This window comes from Astatotilapia calliptera, chromosome 16 (assembly GCF_964374335.1).
Source record: "Astatotilapia calliptera chromosome 16, fAstCal68.1, whole genome shotgun sequence".
In the NCBI taxonomy this organism is placed as follows: domain Eukaryota; kingdom Metazoa; phylum Chordata; class Actinopteri; order Cichliformes; family Cichlidae; genus Astatotilapia; species Astatotilapia calliptera.
In genome coordinates, this window is record NC_137437.1 from 31,427,593 (window position 1) to 31,448,905 (window position 21,313).

The 21,313-nt window shown below is 40.1% G+C and overlaps 1 protein-coding gene and 1 long non-coding RNA gene across 18 annotated transcripts in view; one reads left to right on the forward strand and one right to left on the reverse strand.

Moving 5' to 3' along the window:
* Positions 1 to 6,746: 6,746 nt before the first annotated feature.
* Positions 6,747 to 7,959, reverse strand: LOC145420964 (uncharacterized). Its single transcript, XR_013902212.1, has 2 exons — positions 7,821 to 7,959; positions 6,747 to 7,680 (listed from the first exon to the last, which is right to left on the reverse strand). It is a non-coding gene; the product is annotated as an uncharacterized LOC145420964 (long non-coding RNA).
* Positions 7,960 to 8,050: 91 nt separating this feature from the next.
* Positions 8,051 to 21,313, forward strand: part of tns1b (tensin 1b) — a 195,486-nt gene continuing 182,223 nt past the window's right edge. For all 17 annotated transcript variants that reach the window (XM_080290504.1, XM_080290525.1, XM_080290505.1 and 14 more), the window contains exon 1: positions 8,051 to 8,184. In XM_080290504.1, coding sequence (XP_080146630.1) covers positions 8,086 to 8,184 — 99 coding nt within the window. In that variant the 5' untranslated portion in view covers positions 8,051 to 8,085. The remainder of the gene's footprint in view (positions 8,185 to 21,313) is intronic.

Below are 21,313 nucleotides of genomic sequence, written 5' to 3' on the forward strand. Positions count from 1 at the left end.
TCTAAAGCAGTCTCTGTTTTCTTGTTCTCCCAAGCTGCTCCCGAGCTGCTCGTACTAACACGCTGAATGGCATGCTTGAATATTACTTGAGAATATATTTGACTGTGTTACAGACTAAGGGACATTCTCTGCTGATAGGTGAAGGTACATTCTCTGCTGATAGACGTCCACGCCTCGGAGGAAGCCGATCCACGGAGTAGGCCCTGGAAACAGTTTCCTTCAACTATCTTGTCTTTGGATGTATCTATTAGACACTCTGGGACCAGCCTATTTATACACTTGAAGGGTAATTTAAGACAACACAAGTGATTGAAGCTCCTAAACTAAGTCAATTATATTTCTTTAAAATGTGACAATGATTCCACCAAACAGATTTTTTATCCATTATTTTCAAAGATTGATTATATAAGGATGCTGAACTGTAGATGGTGCTGCTTGAGTCCAAACTGTCATAAAATATGAAAAATGAGAGAATATCATGGAATGTGTGGAGATCAGAGAAATACTTTTGGACAACACTGCTTCTATTTTTCTCATTTTTAACATTTATATTTTTAATTTTATTCAACTTTTTTCAACAAAAATTTCCCATGTATTTCAATGGAGAGACCCTTCAAATTCTCATTCAACTTCCTCCTCTTTAAACTGTATCTACTTCCACATACATTGACATAGAGCCACCATTCAAACTTTAAAATGAAGACAAGACATTCAACTATTCAACTTGTATTTATCTTTTCAATATCTATTATACTTTTTCTTCAGTTCCAGTTTAAGTTTCATGATGTTTTTTCACCCGTTTCAGAGTTTATAATGGGTGTGTATGGGACGGAATGTTGCCGCTAGAGTGAGACAGCTCAACTGCTAGAGTGAGAGGAGCAAAAAAATTAATCTTAAAATCTTTTTTAAAACTGCTGCTGTGTCTGCAGCGTTTGCTCTACAGGTATGATTTTACCCTCAAAATGTAGCCATCGCTGTCCTCTTTCATCCAATGTGTTTACTATTGTACTAGGTGTTATGGTTCTTTCGTAAATGTCACCAATGCACAGCCTCCTCCCTCCAACTCTTCCATAGACTCTAATGTTAAAACGGCTCAGAAGGTTCGTTTGAAAATCAGAAGAGCATGGTGTTTTTACACTGTCACCACGTCCATATAATAAACTCCACAGGCATGAAAACTGAGAATTAGGTAGACTGGACATTGCTGCCACTCACGGTGAAAGAATTTCGTCAATACGACCTATACTTTTCATTTGGGAGCGATTTGTTTCGGCCTGACTTTTCTGTTCATTTTAAGCAGCAAAAGTGAGGCGCATGTCTGTGTACGTGTGTATGGAGCCATTGGGTGCAGTCACTATAGCAACCAGGCTCACACCTGCCTGCTTAACGAGCTCTCTCTGCCACTCTGCCAAGATTCATCTTAAACACTTCTCTTTCAACTGCTGCTGTGTCCACAGTGTTACAGCCATCATTTTACCCTCAAAACGTCGCCATCGTTCTTCTCTTTCTAACACTGTGTCTTTAAAAGCTCAGACATTTAAAATTTTTAAATGGTGTGGATCCAAGCGGAGGGATCACATTTTAGTCATTCAGTGATTCAAAGAATATGAACTTTTAATATTCATTCAGATGTTTTCTGACTCTAAATGTTCTTTTCTCATTTCTTAGGGTTTTCTAATTTACATTTAAAACATTTTCAGTTTTTTTCCAACTTCTTCTTCTGTGTAACGTTCAGCTTTTAGCAGTTCAGCACCTTTGTTTTCAGGTTAAATTCGTTTTTTTTTGTTTGTTTTTTTTATCTCATTCAATATTTTTAACTCAAAATTCAGCAATTAATTCATTTCAGTGCATACATTCAGATTCAAGCATTCACACTGCAGTTTCTTCAGAAAATGCACTTTCTAGTTATCATTGCATTAATAACATAATCTACAGCATTGATATTGTATTCAGATGTTTAAACATATTGGCACCCAATTAGCCTTTATTACAGGTGCAGTTATAACCACTTTAAACTGTTGAGTTAAATCGATAATCTTAAATGCTTTGGAATGCTTTTCATAATCTTAAATGTTTATATGTAGATTACATTGCATTATAAAAGAAAGGCCTAACTCTGAGTACACTCTGTGCCAAAGTAGACAGGAAGCGCAGGCTTTTGCAGAGCGTGCTTGTGAAAGTGAAACTAAAGCAGAGTCTAAGTGTAAGTTACTTTGAGGAGCTGTTGGGAGGATGCTATTTGACTAACCAGGTTATTCATTGTTGTCTTTTATTCATTTATATCTTTTGATTAAGCTTTTAGTAGAGGTTCTTGATTAAAAAATTTATTCAACATGTTACAGATATAGTTTCAGTTAGGTTATTACACATAAGGATGAGCCTCTGGTCTGGTGGAAAGGTTACAAGGTTTAGCTGGTGAGGTGAGAGGTGAAACTGAGTGCATTTCAGGTTGACACATACACACCCACACACACACACAGTAGATAGACTCATTTTTAGGTGAGAGGTTAATCATATTTTGCTTGTGACTGCAAAATTGTGCCTACAAAAGAACAGTTTGTTGCAGAACTGCTGCTGATGTTCCAGACGATAAGCGAGCGTCCGGCAGCGACAGGAAGACACCTGGCATGGAGACGAGGCGATGTTGCTTTTTCAAACTGTGTTAAAAGTCATTGTGGTTTTGAAACTTATGCATGTGATGACGCATGAGGGGGCGTCATAAATTTCCCTGAAGGTATAAAAACAACTGATTGTGTATTGTTCGAGTGAGATCGATGCTGTCTGCGTACAGTGTTCATCTCCCACACGTGTGTTCATTAAACTCATCGTTTGACTCCACCCGGCCGGATCAGTGTTGTTATTTGGATTTCCTCCTGTATCCCTCCTCAATATTTGAACCCTTAACAAATGCATAAATAACTGAGGTGCTGAAGTGGGTATGTAATGCCGAGTTAACTTAAGACAAGTCAGATTAACCTTAACCATCTTTGAAATCTTCTTTACATGCTTATCAAATTTGAGATGTAAATCTAAAATTATTCCTAAAAACTTAAAATCTTTAACCTCCTTTATTTTTTCATTCCTTTACGTGATTTGAAAATCATCAGATGAGCTTTTTCTAATAGAAAAACACATCTAAACTGTTTTTTTTAAATCAATTCAATAAAAGATGATTATTGTATATACATATAATGCAATGTATGACAGGTTTTATCCATCTGTGCAGTTTATTTAGTTTATTCAGTTATTGTCCTTGTCAGAGTTGAGCTGGGGAATGGGGGACAGGAGGCTATCCCAGCTACCACAGGGTGAGAGGCAGGGTACATCTTGGAGACATCGCCAGTCTGTTGCAGGGCTAACACAGAGAATCCAACAACCATTCATGCTCACATTCACACCTATGAGCAATTTAGAATCACCAGTCAACTTAACCCCACCAACTGAATGCCATTGGACTGTTGAAGGAAGCTGGAGTACCCAGAGAGAACCCACGCAAACACAGAGAGAACCCACGCAAACACAGGGAGAACATGCAACTCCACACAGAAAGGACTCCAGCCTGATGGTAGAGTCGAACTCAGGACCTTTTTTTGCTGTGAGGCAACAGTGCTAAATTCATGAAAACCTTTAACTGAGTTAACACTTTTTGAAGGAAACTAAAATGGCTACAACATTTTCTTTGTTAGAAGTTTGGAGAAAAAGGAGCAGCATGTGCTGGAAAGTGGGACAAGACAAAAAGAAAGTGAGCATGAGAGAGAGACAGAGAAAGAAAAAACGCTTTTTAATCTCTATATCACCTTGTACCTAAGCCACATGTCTGAAAGTACTCTGAAAGTATGTTATGAAACCCATGGTACACTCAAAAGACTGAATGAGGTGAATTGTTCAGTTTCTGTTAATTGTTTATCTTCATTTTACTCAAATTATATATCTTTGTTAAGGTAAAATGTTTTTCTGATAAAGTCTATGTAATTGTGTCTGTTATTATCTGCACAGTGTACTAATGTGTTAATTTATATGTTACGTGATCAAGCAAGTGAATTAGGATTGCTATATAAGGAAAGTGTTAAGCCTGATCTTAAAAGTAGAGATAGTGTCTGTCTTCTGAATCCAAACTGGAAGCTGGTTCTATAGAAGAGGGGCCTGAAAACTGAAGGCTCTGCCTCCCATTCTACTTTCAAATACTCTAGGAACAACAAGTAAGCCTGCAATGCAAGAGTGAAGTGCTCTAATGGGGTGATATGGTACTATAAGGTAATTAAGATAAGATGGGGACTGATTGTTCAAGAACTTGTGTGTGAGAAGCAGGATTTTAGATTGGATTCTGAATTTAACAGGGAACCAGTGAAGAGAAGCCGGTATGGGAGAAATATGTTCTCTCTTCCTAATCCCTGTCAGGACTCTAGCTGCAGCATGTTGGATCAGCTGAAGGCTTTTCATAGATAGGCTTTATTATTGAGTCAAAAAATACTGGTTGAGTTGTAGTGTTAAATGGAAGCAATTAATTGGCTTTTTCTAACGGGGAAATCTGAAGGTATAACATTTTCGGCATTGTTACTGAAGATACAAGAGAAGGTAGGTACAGATTATAAAAAGAAAAAAAGTGTGCTTCTTCTTCTCGTGCATCGATCGGAGTCTCGGTTTTTATTGAAGTGTTGTCAGCTTTGGCTTTATCTGCCACCCTGTCCATAGCATTCGCCTCTGTCATACCAATCGTCTGCATGTTCTCCATATCTACGCCTCCTGCCACTGACTCCAAACCATACGTTGTGGCAGGTCTCCCTACCATGTTGCAAACTTTCCCTTTCACTCCTTTCCACCCACTCCACCCTGCCTGCACTCTCTTCTTCACCTCTCCTGTGCATCGCCCGTTGCTTTGGATGGTTGACCCCAGGTACTTAAACTTGTTCACCTTCAGTATTTCTGCTCCTTGCATCCTCACGGTTACATCTTGGGGGTAATCCAGCTCATTTACGTTCAGCGTGGATGCTGTCAAGGTCCTGGACCTCTTATATTTCTGTATGTCCGTCCTCTCATAGTCTATTAGTGTCCTCAGTAATATGTTTTAGTACTTCTGGTAATCTGGTTTTCATGTTGTTGCTTCCTTAGTTTCAGGGTCTAAAACCGCTGTCGGTTCTTATCGAAGTTCACCGAGATTCACCATCTTTCCTGAACATAAATCGATTTCTGTGGCAGGTAAAAGATTCAGGAAAGAGACTGGGTGCAGGAAATAACTGCTTGAAGTTTGTGCGGCTTTCCCATCGTTATTTTCAAGTACATTACGTGACATATACACTTACAAGACAATAAACCGACTTTGAAATGATGTAACAGTCTCACACAGCGTTACACAGGATAGTGTCCAGGAATAGAAGAAAGTTATGGAGGATAGCTGTGCAGCTTTGTAAGTATTTTTGTATCCAATAGAAAGACAGGTTAAAGAAAGGTTAAAAGCGGGCAGCTCTGTTGACTCTGGTCACTACTTTACAAATGATCCAGCAGGGGGAAGCATCATTGCATGAAAAGCCCTTTAACCTCACTTGACTACATACCCCAGAGATTCATTCACTCTGCAAACTCCTCACACCAGGGTTGAAGAACTAAAACTGAAGCGCTTGAAGGATTTTATGGATTTGAGAAATGCAAATCTTTTGTCTCAGTTACAAAGTTACAAATTAAAATACAGCACACTGGAAGATTGTATTGCTTGTTTTGCACTTAGTGTTCAACCAGCAATCAAAAAATCCATGTAATGAGCTAAAAAACTAAAACTTAAATTCTAATAGTAAAATTAATATTTCACAGGATTTCTTTTTAACTTTCATTGACTGTCTCCTGATATTTTTTACTCTATTGTGCTACTTAATAGCAGGATAGTATACTCAAAGCAACTAATTTTATACTTAAAGTACATATTGTGCAGAATCATCTACATTTCATAACTGAATGCACAGAGTATCAATTTAATGTTGCAACAGGACATGACTTTGATTACTTCTTTACTGCCAGGTAATTTTAAATAATGCAATTAAATTAAAGCTATAAAGTAAATGGTATGAAGTACAATATCTAATCAGCTACACTACATAATATTTTTAACATAACCTGGAGAAATCTGTGCATAAGGAGGGCTGAAAATCACTATTGGATGCCTCATGGAGCACTGCACTGCATCAAAACAGCCATAAACACTTGCACAAACCACTGTCCGTGAAAACAGTTCACTACGCTGTTCACAAATGCAGGTTAAAGCTCTATCATTCAAAGATGATAGAAAGGTACCACCAATGCTAAAAGGTATGCAGAGCTTTTAGAGGAACATACATTTGGATCCAGACGCATATTTCAATAAGACAATGCTTAATCAAATACTGCAGCTCTTCTAGCAGCATGGCTTCATAGTAGAAGAGTCTGGGTGCTGAACTGACCTGTCTGCAGTTCAGAGCTTTGAACAGCTGTGAACATTTGAAGGATCATGACATGAAACATGCGACAAAGCTGAACCAGGACTGTTGAGCAGCTATGGTCCTCTACCTGACAAGAATGAGACAACATTCATCTCCCAAAAAGTCCTTCAGCTGCTCTCCTCAGTTCCCATATTTATGCAGACTGTAGTTCAAAAAAGAGGGGATGCTACACGATGGGAAACATGGCGCTGTCCCAACTTTTATGAGATGTGCTGCTTTCTCGGTTTCAACATTTAGTATGTTCTATTGTCAATAAAATATGGGTTTAAGAGATTTATAGAACATTACATTCTGTTTTTAATGTACATTTTACACAGTGACTCACAACGTTTTTCAGGAACTGGGGTTGTACTAAATAAAGCACATGTACATTAAAACCAGGTAATTATATTTCAGGGGGTGTGGTACTATCTTATTACAGTGAACTAAAACAGAACTTAAAAGTATGTGTGAAACTTTTCTTTAAATTTAAACTTCCTTAAAAGTACAAATGAAAATAAACAGGAAACATCCTTAGTTTTTGTCAGTCTGGTCAAATTTTCCAACATAACCAGCCTCAGGAGGCGTTACTGAGACTTTATAACAGCTGACACACTGTCTTATCAATATTGTTATTCTGCAGTTGTAGTATAATAGATAGTAAGTTAGATACTTTGATCCCACAGGGGAAAGTTTTGTGTTACAGTAGCATGATAAAGAGTAAAAATAGAACAGTCTACAATACACAACAATAAACAACAAGGTTAAAATAAAAGTGCCACACACAGGACCTCATACTATGAGATAGTGCAGGAATTTATGTATTTACAACAGTGATAAAAAAAAAACAAGGAAAGTAAAATTCAAGTTAAGTGAAACAGTTAAAGTAAGACTGACATTGTGTAAGAAGGACGTGCAACTTGTATTATTAAATAATATGCATGCTTTAAATCTATAGTGTAAAACAAGCTGCATGCCAGTATAATACTAAAACATGTCCTGGCAGGTGTGTTCACCTGTCACAGGATGCAGCGTCATCCCTTTTTAAATACACATTAAAGAATATGTCAAACACTGGAACTCATTAAAAGAAACAAAAAAAAAGCAGTGGAATAAGTTTGGGCCTGTACCACCTGATGCCGCCAATCTCTGGACACACCCCTGCACATGTTTACCTGGAGGTCAGATAATTACCCCGGGGAAGGCGGAGGGAGAGCATTTGTGTGGATTGTACCTGTTAGGACAGAAATGGACGTGTTTCAGTCTTTACAGTAATGTAACACAGCTAGTGTGTACTGTCCGAATAAATGAAGTGAAGAGAGAGAGCGAGAGAGGGAGGGAGGAACACCTTCAGTGTTTAAGGCTGCAGGCTACCTGTTCGTCCTCCACAGTCTGCAGTGGGAAGCGCTCAGTCTGCGCGTGCGGGCGAAAACAAGTGCGACAAACTCCTGGAAACTTCTCCGCGCCCCAAACAGCGCACAGTGATGCCGCACAGACTGCGCCGATTCACGATGCGTTTAAGCGGAATGAAGCAGTAATTAGTGCGCCTACAGCTGCAGCAGTGGCGTGAGAGAACAAGGGCACCGAGTGCTGGGAGTCTTTGAATGGGTTTGGACGTGTGCGCTCTGGCTTTGCTCGGATGGGATGCTCGGTGAGCTTCATCTGCTGTGAAGAGGACTTTCTGCAAATGCCTGTTTACCACCATGGGGAGGAGAAGAAGAAAGGAAGCCCGAAGAAGGTAAGGAGAAGTTGCCAGAAGGGGGGAAACGCGCGGGTGGCCAATGTGCGCAGACACGAGTGGGCGTCCAATTTTAGCAAAAGAACAGACAGGGCTTGCCTGCGTGTTTGTTCAGGTTGTTTTCGCTGCAGGCTCGGTTTGTTTATTTGCTTACGCGTGTGTGTATGTGTGTGTAGTACATAAGCCAGATGACTTTCTTTATGTAGGACATCAGATAAGACTTATCGACCTTTGGTTCCGCTTGCTAAAGTCGATTGCAGGCAACATCAGATTCTCTCCAGCAATAAGTCACCCAGTGAGAGCAGGATATATCCAGTGCTCCTTAAATGAACAAGAAACAGCCTGTTCACGAGCATCAATCCAGGTTTAGTGTGCGTCTAATTCCTGCGTTGACATTAGGCATTCAAACACTGCTCCTGGGAGGAAATGAGGTAAACCATTCACTACAATGGATGCCAAGGGCAACTCTGAAAAGTCCAAGTTCAGTCATGCTTTTAGTCCATGACAAAAACACGCATCAAAGGAGCTACCTGTGGTGATGTCATGGAAATAATTTACATTTTCTTTCTCTTACCCTCCGCTGCTGTGTCTGCGGTGGTGGAGCCTTCAGAGTAGCTCAGTAAAGGGTCAAGTTTAAATCACAAGTTAGCGTGGCTGTGACCTGTGCCACATCAACACTTTTAGATATGTTTGAGCCAGTCTTTCAGCCGCTCTGAGAAGATAAACTACCCACCTCTCAGCACGTCCCTGACAGGAAAATCAACTTTGAGCTGTAGGCTCTCTTTGAAGATCAGTCCCGATGCCAAACTGCAGCTGCGAACAGCCTCCGGTTGGTTTGGTGTAATTTAGAGGTAATCAGGAAGTTTTCCAAAGTCTGACCCCCCAAAAGTTAATATGGTTTTAGGCTCTCTGCTTAGAATGAGCTATAGTGCTGTGCAAAAGTCATAAGCCACCCATCATTTCTTCTAGGCTTTCTGAAGGGTTTTCAAAGTTTTTCTTTGGACACTGGCTGTGACTCTTTTTTCAGTCCAGTCTTTGTACCTGATCATTCTCAGAGGAATTTTTTAAGGTCATTCATAAACTACTGTATGTGTGAAGTTAATCTTGAGTCTAACTTATCATACTTTTAGCGTGATGAAAATAATCTGATACAGCTTTTGCACTTATGATACATTTTAGTTACTTTCAAGATCACATGCCCGTGTCAGCCTCTTTATTTGCATTTTCTTCCCTTTTCTAATCTTTTTCTGCTGTGATCAGATATTTCTAACCTGTAGCCCTACAGATAAGCTCAAAAGGTGCTTCTTGCTCCAAGGGTGGGAGTTATTTAACAGTCTTTTCCCTCTTTCTTTGTATTTGTTCATAAATTTTGCGTTTCTGCAATCAGAATCTGGCAAATCAAGACCTCTGTGCTCTCTTGTGATCACATTGTGATGCACATTCTTATACCCCTGTGCAGCCTGCAGATGTGTGGATAAATGCATGCTTGTGCCGGTATGATACACACTGCTTCTTTCTCGACCTCCCGAAGCGCTGCTGGCAACTGTTTACATCAGCCTGTGTTTCTAAAACCTTTGTTGTGGCTCATGTGTCGGGTCTCAACATGAATTGTATGATGTCCTGGATCCATAGAGTGGAGACAAAATTTTAAGTTTATTGAGAAAATCAATTAAAAGGAACAAATAACGTTGCGTGGAGGTATTCTGCTTCTGCAGGGCCTGCTGGCTGAGTGAGATGTTCAAAGGGTCATTTAAGGCTTTGCTAGGTGCCATTGATGGTAAGAAGCAGTTCCAGTTTCGCTGGAAAAACAACCAACTTAGATTTCTTTCCACTCTGGTCCTTAGAGCCTCCCACTGTCTGAGAAGCCTCTGTTTAAATGATGGTGCGAGTTTTTCTACTTTAAATGTATATATTTTGATTATGTCCAGTGCACCAGCTTTGGCCCAGTTCCGTTTCGGCTTTTACAATATGTCTAATATGTTCGCAGTCGTTATCATTACTTTCTTTCTTCTTGGTTTTTATTGCTAAGGTATCTTATGTGCTTTTCTAAAATGTCATGAAAGTTTACAAACCTGAACTTAATTTCCATGAATGCTGTTTCATTTTGTTTTGGCTTCTAACAAAGTGAATAATTCCGCTCATCTCATACTTGCTGTTGTGTGGCGTTTCCTGAGTATCTGAGAGGGTTTTGGGGCCAGACTGGATTTGACGTGTGTATTTCTACACACTTTTGCTCAAATTAAGCATTTAGATGTAGGTTCCCCAACATTGAGTGCTGTTTAAAGCCAACTAGCTTTAAGTAGAAGTGGCTGATTAGGTCCTCCAGCACCATGTTTGCTCTGCTGCGTGTTTACTAACCACACTTCGAAGTGAAAGCAGATGTTTCGTGTGCAGGTGCAAATATCTGTGTGACTTTTTCAGGACTCTCTCAGTAACGGACAATGAAATGTTCTTTGTCGTAATTTTTACTTTTTTTTCTTTTTTAACAGTGCTTCATCAAGTCTGTTATTTCCATTTATTTTCATTCTTTCAAAACAAGGAAGAAGAGAGAAGTGGGATCACAAATTTCCCCACGTGTGGGACTAATAAAGGTTATCTTATCTTATCTTATTTTGGAAATCTTGGAAAAACACCTGAATTAAACTGAAAAGAAAGAGGCACAGGCTAACTGCAAATTCCTGCGAGGGTGTCCCAAAGTTGCCACTGTGTTGTAACCTATGCCTTGTAGTTAAGTGCATGTGGCATTCTTCTGTCAAACACTTATTTGTGCTTTTTGATTTCTTTTTTAAATTCAGACTATTCAACAATCTTTCCATCTGACATGCTGCAACTGCCGCCCTGGTGGGGAATCACCAGATGACACCATGTGCATCAGTACTGTGGAAGGAAAATCCTTTAATCTCTTAAATAATAGGCATCTATTGCCCACCATAGCACAGACACATACTTTATATTAACCAGTGTAATCCTGTGCTGCTTGGAGGTAACACTACAGACACATTTTTAGAGCATCTCGGGTGACTTTTCCTGGATGTGCTGAGCTGCCAGTGGTGCACACAAGCAGCTGGCACTGAGGCGTTTAGGGCTGTGGGCGCACTAAGAGCTGTGGGAAATGAATGCCCTGACTCTGCCAGCAGAGCTGTGGCTCCAGTAATGAAGTAGTGCCAAAGCGTTTAAAATAGTCACTCAAATGAGGTAGCCAAGTGTCAATCATGCTGAGTGTAAACAATCAGCAGTCGCTTGAAGGAGCGGTGAAGAAGAAGCTCTAAAAGGGTCCATGTGTGAAATCCTGCTGTTCCCTAGTTAGTATAGCTTGAGTGTTAAAGAGAAACTTGGTTAACAAGCATTTTAAGCTGTAAACTGGACTAAAAGTTGTCGACCTTTGTGTTGAAAACCTTTGCTTCCCAGAGGGTTTTTTGCATACCATTTGTTTTCCTTTTCATGTCTATGTGTGCGTTGGTGGTGTACTCAGGTGCACACAGATTACTTTACGTGTGATGCTTGTGGTTTGTTTTCCTTATGAAGAAGATAGTTTTGGCTACACCTGTCAGCAGTGCTCAGGGAAGCTCAAGGCACCGAACTTTGAAGAGCGATAACGATCGAACAAAATATAAAATCAAGACTTTGATCTAGATGAGGGGGACCTGAGATTGTTTTGCTGTGAGGTGCTGTGATACAGTGGGAACACATGCACCGACAGATGATTGGCAGAGGGATCCATCAAAAACAACATAAACTGTGATTTCTTTAGCTCATTCAATCAAAGGACCGATGAGCTTATTCAGTGGAAGTCTAAGATCTGCAAGAATTGCTACTCCTTCTAGACTATTGGTGAGATTTGACTGAAAGGGAGTAGTCATGGTAGGTATTCAACTTATTGGGAAAAAAGCTCTACTTTTAACCCCAGAACAACATCCAAATAACTGCAGCCCTCACTTGCCTCGGTTAAGGTCATTGTTCATGACTCCAACATAAGAAGGAGACTGGGCAAAAATGGCCTGCATGGCAAAGTTCCAAGACGAAAACCACTGCTGAGCTGAAGCAACATAAACATTTTGCTTTGCTAGAAAACATCTTGATGGTCCACAAGAGTTTTGGGAAACTGACGAGACAAAAGTTGAACTTTTTGGAAAGCGTGTGTCCAATTATATCTGGTGTAAAGGTAACACAGCATTTCAGAAAAGGAACGTCAAACCAACAGTAAAACATGGTGGTGGTAGTGTGATGGTCTGTTTTGCTGCCTCAGGAAGTGGAAGACTTGCTGTGGTAAATAGACCATGAATTCTGTTCTCTACCAAAAACATCCTGAAGGACAATGTCCGGCCATCTGTTTGTGACCTCAAACGTGCACCTGGGTTCTGCAAAAGGGCAATGATCCAAAACACACCAGCAAGTCCACTTCTGAATGGCTTAAGAAAAACAAAATGAAGACTCTGGAGTGGCCTACACCTTCATTTATAAATTGTATTTTGTGTTTATTCGTGTTATTTTTGTCTAATATTTAAATTTCTTTGATGATCTCAAACATTTAAGTGTGATAAACATACAAAAAATAGGAACTCAGAAAGGGGGGCAAACACTTTTTCACACAACTGTAAATCCAGCATGATAGCTAAGCTTTTGTCTCCAAAAGATACAACATGTTGGTGGTCAAAATACTATAGGCAAAGCGAAAAACATGGTGTTCAGAAACCAAAGGGTGCCTGCATATAGTCTATGGAGCAAACTGTAAAAAGTTATTGTCCGGTAAGGCTAGATATCAAGAGCTGTCTAACAGCTGAATGACCAATCATGGCAGAGCTTTCCTCCTGCTGATCCAAGCTAGCACCAACCCTTTCAGTTTGACTGACTCCCAGAAGCAAGTGCTAAAGTAACCGCATCATATAAAACTTTGGCAAGCTGCCTCCAGCTCAGAATAGCCAATTGAATTCCTGGTGACAAGTGGTGAGCAGCTGATGTGTTTAAAAAAAAAAAAAAAAAAAGTAGCTCTACAGCAAAACATTATCTTGCTTTATTTGTTTTTTTAACTCTTGAAGAGCTTCTGATATTGAGAAAAGCTGAGAGAACTGAACATATATTACTGTAGTTGAGTGTCCTAAATGTCTTTCTCTTATTTCCTTTCTTTAGTTTCTTCCTCTCCTTTGGCTCCATGTGTTCATAAAACAGACTGCACAATGGTCAGTTAACTTGCACAAGTGTCTACACCTCAGCTTAAACTGGAGGAAATCCACATCTATTTGTAGGCTATTTTGTCCTTGTAATTACCCTGCCTTTTAAAATATGCTTTTTGTGAAGCCAGCCAGGGCACACCCTAAGAGATACTTAGCAGACCAAGCCATGTGGGTATATTAAGAGTGGATTCATCACGTGGAGAGAAACATGACTCCATTGCAAGGTCTATTGCTATGTATGCTGCTTTGTCAAGTGGGTTATTGTTTGGTGGCACGTGCCATGCACACCAGATAAGCTGGCAGTAAATTGAGCATTGCAGTGGTAGATGGCCAAAGAGGCAATTTAAATACTTTGCACTGGAATCAAAATAAAGTTGCTCTGTAAATGAATTCCATGCACAATTGGTGTTTAAAAAAACAACAACAACATACATTGGGTACATACAGCCTGCACATTTGCATGTAAACAAAGTATGCTTTGTTAGCATGAAAGTTGATACATGTTGCCAAAGGCTGAGCACTGCTAAGATTGGGGTGTTTAATATAAATTAATGTATTTCTGATGACTAGTGCTGAATGGGAACAGCTGGGTTCATGCTCTTTTCTTTTCTTTTCTTTTTGGCTTAGCGCTGCCTTTAGAGTCTGCTTACCTGTTTTATAAATGCCCAGAATCCACTGTCTGGCTTCTGTTAGGTCCACCAACATCCTGGAGAAATATCTTGCTGGTGCTGCTGTGTACTTTGGCTGCCCAGGCAGGCAGTGAACAGTTTGTTTTAGCTCCTGCCCTCAGAGCAGCTTTGCCTTGCAGTTCTATACAGAAAGGAACTCTGGTTTGGTTGTGTAGGCCCAGATAACCGGAACAGTTAGTTCAAAGCAGAATAAGAATTGATCTTGACCATTTCTTAAATTACTGATCAGTTCTGCATTCAGAAGGAAAACATATTGCTCATATAAATTAAACCTCGAGCTTTGTTTCTTTTAACTGGTTGTCCCAACGCTGGCAGAACTGTGACAGCTAGCAGTGAGTCTCTCTCATCTCTGTGATGGAAATTTGGCTCAGTGTTCTTTGCAGAATTGTTTTAATTCAGTCAATCGGGAGAGTTTTTGAACATGAACGGCTTGTTTAAGGTCATCCCACAGCATCTCGGTTGGATTGAGGCCACTCCAAAATCTTTTGAGCCATTCAGAGGTGGACTTGCTGGTGTGTTTGAGATCATTGTCCTGTGGCATAACCTCGGGGGGTGAGTAACTTTTTCAGACAGGATCCAAGTAGGTTTGGATATAATTTAGGATTGGCAAAGGTGTTTTCTTAAGCTCAGACCATTAGTACTCGTGAGGTTGGGGCATGAACCAATTTTTATTAGGTGGTCCCTATGTACAATGCTGCTGACTAAGAATTTAGTGGGTACTTTTGACCATAAAGCCCATCTCTGGCAAGTTCCTGCCAGTTCACAGCCTAAACTGTAGGATGTGGTAGGAGTTGAGGAGGCCAGCCGTGGAGTCGTGCACATCTGGAGATCTGCACAGTAGCCATGCAGGGCTGAAACCACCAATCTGTTGAATGACAGAGGAAAGTGGGAGGTCATTGGTGAAAGAAGGGAGGCAGCCACAAGAAACTGTTTCAGATTTTTACCTCACAGATGTATTTTACTTCTTCTAAACAGATCTTGTGGACAAAAGTCTCCCTCTGTGTTATGTTGACTAGCTAATAAATGATGAAGGGATGAAACCAGCGTTTTCTGAATAACCCAGCAGGCGGTCACTCACTGGCTGTAGTAAAAAGTGTAACGTATAAAACGTCTATTGAAAAAAACATCCTGCTTGTTAATTGATTTATGATCTCATTATCCCATTGCTAGAGAGTAATGGTCTTACTCTCTAGTTTAAAGTCTAATTTACAACAGCATGATTGTGAGCATGATGTTCATTTGTAAACTGCATGAAAAAGTGGGGTATTTTTTGGTGGCAGAGTTCTTACTGTGCTGACCTGCACAATGTCTCCAGTTTCTCAGTCAAAACAGGGAAAAAAATGAACAAGATTGATGGTTAAAATATACAACTTGATTTATTTTATTTTATTTTTTTGGAGAGTCCACAAACCAGTGGCTGACATAAGGAATGTGTAAGGAATATCACAAAGCCCACTTGCTACAGTAGTTATTGGGGGTTTTTTTCCCCTCTGGTTTGTATTTTTGTCTCATATTTTCCTTTAAAGTTTCCCATTATTTGGTTTGATCAGAGTTATGTTAACTTATGAATTAACTGCTGTTTTAAAGAAGGCTTTAACTGGATGTTGGTTGCTGATGCTGTGCCGATGCTCTTCACGGTCAGTGCTGCTGTTGTTTTCATGTTAACTGGTTAAGTCAAGGAAGGCTGAAAATCTCAGCCCTTTTCTGGCTTTTTTATTCCTCTTAGAGTTAGATTAAAGGTGTGACAATTAAACTGAATTAAAATGAAATTTCAGTGTTGGATTTGACATTTAGCACATTTTCATTCAGATTTTCCTTCTGCATTTAAATCAGTACATTTTTCTGTGAATCCAGACTTGTCTATAGGACTTTCATAAGTACTTTTTAAAATGCGAAACAAGGTTGTGTTAGTAGCCAGTCTGACACCAGTAATATGCTGGACTGCTCCTTCCTTAAGAAATGAATCCTCATTTCATTTTGATGCCTGTCAGGTGCTGCTCTCAAACTCCCCTATTTCTGAATTCCCACCAAAGTGTCAGATGGCAGGCGGGGGCTTTCCTGGCATTTGAAGGTTTTCGATAAAGGTATGCGGTGAACTGAGAGTTACCTGCTGCCCCATATTGCATTCCAGTGAATGCATTCGCTTTGGGAAACAGTGTGTCCTCTGTGCCGTGTCTCTGGGGAGGCCTATCATTTCACTCCTACCTGCCGGCACTGACCTGCACATGGGCTACAGAACAAGACCCTCTCTGTGTGTTCCTGTGTGGAGAGGTGCCCACTGAGGACTTGACCGGGAAAAGGGCGTGATGCCTCAGCAAAAGTTAACCCCCATCATTTTCCCTTTTTAATGCCTGCACACACAGGAATTTAACCTCTTGCAGACATTTTATTCTGATGCTGCAAGCTTTCAATGGAGCATGTGACAATCTGGACTGAATGATTTATTGTCTTCGACTTCAAGTTGTTATGCAAAGGATTTAGATCAGAAGATGACAAAGGCAGTAAGTTTATCCTGATATGTGAAATTCCCGTCTCTGGGACTAAATAAGGCTATCTCATCTCATATTGCGAATCTTGATATAGTGAATCTGTTCCCCTCAAATGAGGCACTTTTAATGACTCTCTGTCTCTTTGCATCTTTATCAACAACCCAGTAAACTTTGCAACGAATACCAAGAGTCAGGAGTTCTTCGAGTTGATGATCTGTCCCTGGCAACAAATTCATAATGCAAAACTGTCAATGTCAGGAAAGAGTGAGCATGCTACTGGCCGGACTCCTAACCTGATGTGTCACCCAGTTATGTTAATAACTGGTAACAAATTCATAAATTTATATTCTATCAGTGTTTTGTGTTACAGTAGATCCTCCATCAGTATGTTAATCTGTCAAAGTGGCGGACAGCCTTGAGTTTTTTTTATTGACAGCAGAAAACATTTGGCTAATGCAATCTCTAACATCATTTTCAGGCCTGGATTTGTGAACTCTTCCAATGAAAACTGGTGTTTGTTCGTTTGGTTGTATCGGGACACCTGGTTTTTATCGTTATGATGCTCAGCAGGAAGGACAAATTTAAGGTAGTTGGAGATATGGAAGGAATTTTTTAAGAACTATAACTGACAGTATAAACATTAAAGAAAATTTATTCAAAATGCAAAATGCCAATAATATTTTGAATAACGTAATAAAATAAATGAACTTTTTAGCTTGCAGGATCTTCTAAAGTGCTCTGCTTCTTTAAATTAGTACAGTTAATTCAATGAGAATGAGTTGCTGTACACCAAAACAAAACCAGGTGCAGTAGATTTATATAACAAAACAGGTTCGCTAGATGGGTATGTTCTCGTTACTACAATAACAAGATATCAGCCCTTCTCTCTTTTTCACTCATCTCTATGATTATTCTTATAACTGGCTGCTGATTTGTATCTGGCTCTGGTATGATAGCTGTAGCTTTAGCCATTTTGCCTTTGTTAGGTTCTTTAAGATAAACGTCTGATTAGGTCCGTTGTTATGAACGTTTAGAGTTGATGAATGTTAGGATGTGGCTGTGAGTGTGCACGTGACTATTTGCCTGTGTGCATGAATGAGACACACTGGCTTACAGTCAGACATACATGATGGTCATCCATCCCAAAAATTGATGCCCACCTTCATGTTTTCAAAGCTGTCCAGTGGGCCAGATTGGAGTCTTTTCTAGGCTGATTCTGGTCCCCGGGCCTTATGTTTGACACTCATAATTTACAAAATTGAGTTGTATATCCATCTTACATAAACTTTTTGTTCAGATATGAAGCAGAAGGAAAGATTTGCTTTAATAATAGCGAATCATAACTATTTGCCGTTAAATATCAAATGTAGTATTAATGCACGCACATCAAAAAGTTTTTATGTCAACAGCAGGCGTGTAATTATCCGACTTTTGGCCTTTTCTTTCTTTTGGGAGTCAAACAGCTTTCTACTTTCAAAGCCTTGCAGGCAGAGGATGTGTGAATCCGATGAGCGGATATTTCTTTTCCAAATAGCCTTTCAGGACATTACTGATGCAGCGATGCGTGACGTTTGCCACAAAGCCTCTGGAACGAGAAGATAAAGGGATACAAAATGAGCTTCTTAAAGTGTCTTTAATTCACTTGGCAAAGCACAGTGGATAGAATGACAGTCGAAATAATAGATTAAAGCAGAGAGCAGCTAAATTTTCCCTCCAGAGTCCCAGTTGTTTGCTTCTTTTCTTAGAACGTAAAGCTGAGATCTTACTTGCACCTCGGCCTCGGACCTTGTTGCAGCAGTGCTACATAATACACACTGTTTGGTCTTATACCATCCAGCTTCGATGGCTTTGTGTAGCTGTGAATGTGGCCTTTTTATGCTCCAGTTTTGTTGATATTTTTTTATGTGTGTGTGTGTGTTTGAGGGGGGTGAATTTTCTTGTCTTCGCTCCTAAAACTTGGCAAGGCGATGTGGCATTCGCTCTTGGCAACGTCGAAATCCCACAAAGTGTCGCTCTGGGGGCTTTTGTAGCCATTCACAACGCTTCCGAGTGATGGACAGGCAGCTCGGCTCTCCCAGGTCGCATCCTTTTTGCCTCAAAATGTGTCTTTTGTTGATATTTGTGCCTCCTCTCTTTTCCCGGGGTCTTTTCGCCAAGGTCTGATGCCACAGGGCTCCAAGGGTAATTACTGTGACAGTGGAGCAAAAGTTAGGCTGGGCTGCCCAGGTCGCCCAATCATGTTTTCATCATCAGGAGAATGTTTTTCTTTGGGGGCGTAATAACCCCCCCCTTGACATGCTGCATTTACTCTGAATACACACAGGAAGAAAGACCCCAGATTTTTTTCATCTCTCCATTTTGCACTAATGTTTGTAACAAGCTGAGGCAGATCTTTGTTGCCAGTTTGCCTTTACTGTTTTCATTTCTCTTTCCCCCCCCCCCTTTTTTTTTTAAGGGATAGATTTCCTCACTTACACATCCCTCTTAGGAGGAATATCATAGGTATTTGCTCTGGAATGTGGTTTCTAGACTGTAAAAAAACAAAACAAATAAGAAGGCACAATTGGTATGATGAAACGTCACCATAAAGTGTCCAATAAATATAAAAAGTGTTTGTATAGAAAGTATGTAACTCTGTAATTGGACACCAGTCCTGTAACTTCCTCACACTGACGCATCAAGCTGTGTCTTTATCCATATTCCTGTAACTAAAAAAGCGTTGTTTTTTTGTTTTGTTTGTTTGTTTTTGTCTGTTTTTTTTACATGTATGGTGGCTTTCAGGGCCCTTAATGTAACAACAGGGGACAACGGTAGTTTGTTCTGTCGTGAAAGCTTGTGCAGTTATTATTAGTAAAATGCGAGCAGAAACTCAGAGGCCCGCCATTTAAAAGGAGAGGAAAAAAAAAAAAAAAAACAAGAGAAAAAAGTTGCATGTTTCACGTTCCTGTCCTGATCCCTGTTAATGAGAGCAGGCGTGTCCCACCCCGTGCACAGGGCATAGGAATCTTTAATTAAATCACACTCTTGGACGCGATGCTGCACATTTGTTACACGCGCCTGAAACCCTACACGACCACGACGACATGCCGCGCATTTATGTCACATGGGCCGGCCGGGAGTTTATTTAGGGTGGCTCCAAGGCCCGTGTTCACACTAAAGCTGAAAATATAGTGATTCTATTTAGATTCACACGTGTGGGATGATTAAAATGATATCTAGATGATTGGAATGTGTCTGCAGACTTTTTTTATGCTTTTAGTTCGCTATCCTTGTCATGATTCCAGCTGCATTTGTCTACTGCAGGCAGGGCTGTAAATGGCACTGGGACTAGAGATTTTGGGCATTGGTGTCTTATAAGGCTGCTCGATTATGCAAAAAAACATAATCAAAGTTATTCTGATCAATAGCTGATTATTTGACATGATGATAAACCAGCCTGTTTGCATTTGCAGGTGGTTGGATACGGCAGTTTTGTTTCCAGCCATTAAGCACAACTTGTCTGTGCCATGTTGTAGCGGTAACACAGATTGCTCGCTTCCCAGTCTTCACATGTGGCTGCAGAAGATCCCCTGTCACAAGTCAGAATATTTTATTTCCAAAAGAGCTGTTTTTAGTGCCTAACCTAACCAACAAGTAAAAGCTAAAGTACGAAATAATTGGTAATTAAACATGCACTGTAAAGACAAAAGTACTGGGCACCTACAGATTACACCTACAGGAGCTGCTTGGCCATGGAAACCCATGCCATGAAGCTCCCGGCACACAGTTTCTGTGCTGATGTTAATGCCAGATGAGGTCTGCAGTTACTGAGTCAGCAGAGCATTGGCGACTTTTATGCTCTATGCACCGCAGGACTTGAACACGCTCTGTAACTTATACATGGGTGAGTTCCTCTGATTCCCAAACAACTCAAAGATTAAGTGACTGTGCATCCCGATACTTTTGTCCGTAAACTTACTCCGTGTATGAAAGTCAAGCGATGCAACTGCAGAGTATATAACCTTTAACTGTAACATCTTATGCTTACCCCTGTGATGCTGGCGATATCTGACAGCATGTTGAATAACCCCGTCATATCATCCTAAACAGCGCTGTTGTAAAACTTGCTACTCTTGCTAACCTTTAAAAACATATGAAAGAAAACGTTTATCTAAGAAGAAAACTTACATTTCAAAAAGGAAAGCGATGAGATAATGGACAAATCTCAGAATCCTTGGTCTGTTTGACTGAGCCCAGACTGCTGAAGCCTCATTTATGCACTGGATGAAGTTTCTAATGCATTTAGGACATAGCATAGAAGAAGGACACTCTTTTATCCTCCATCTCTCACTCTGAAACTCTTTAGAACTGTTCAGTGCCACTCAAGCAACACCCTTGAAAGGCATTATGGATATTAGACTCAGATTTCCTTTATTTTTAATTAAGTATGAAAACAGTATGTATTTAATTGGACGTTTTAGTAACTGAAATATTTATTATTATTATTATTGGCTAAGTTTCGTTTCTTTGTGCATTGCCTCCTGATTCATCTTGTTTTTATTTGTATGGGACAAAGACAACTGTGCTTCATCCCACGCATCAAAGCAAAGGAGGAAAAGAATACATATGGCAGTAAATGGCTGTAAAAGCCTAAAAGCATTTGGCTTTAATGCAGGTCTGGTTTCGTTGATTCTTCATGGACTTTCCCAGACTGAAAGAATGACATATTGGATTACCTAAATTGAGGGGTTTTACCCTTTAATCCCACTTCATTTTACATCACGATAGTCACAGGAGTTCT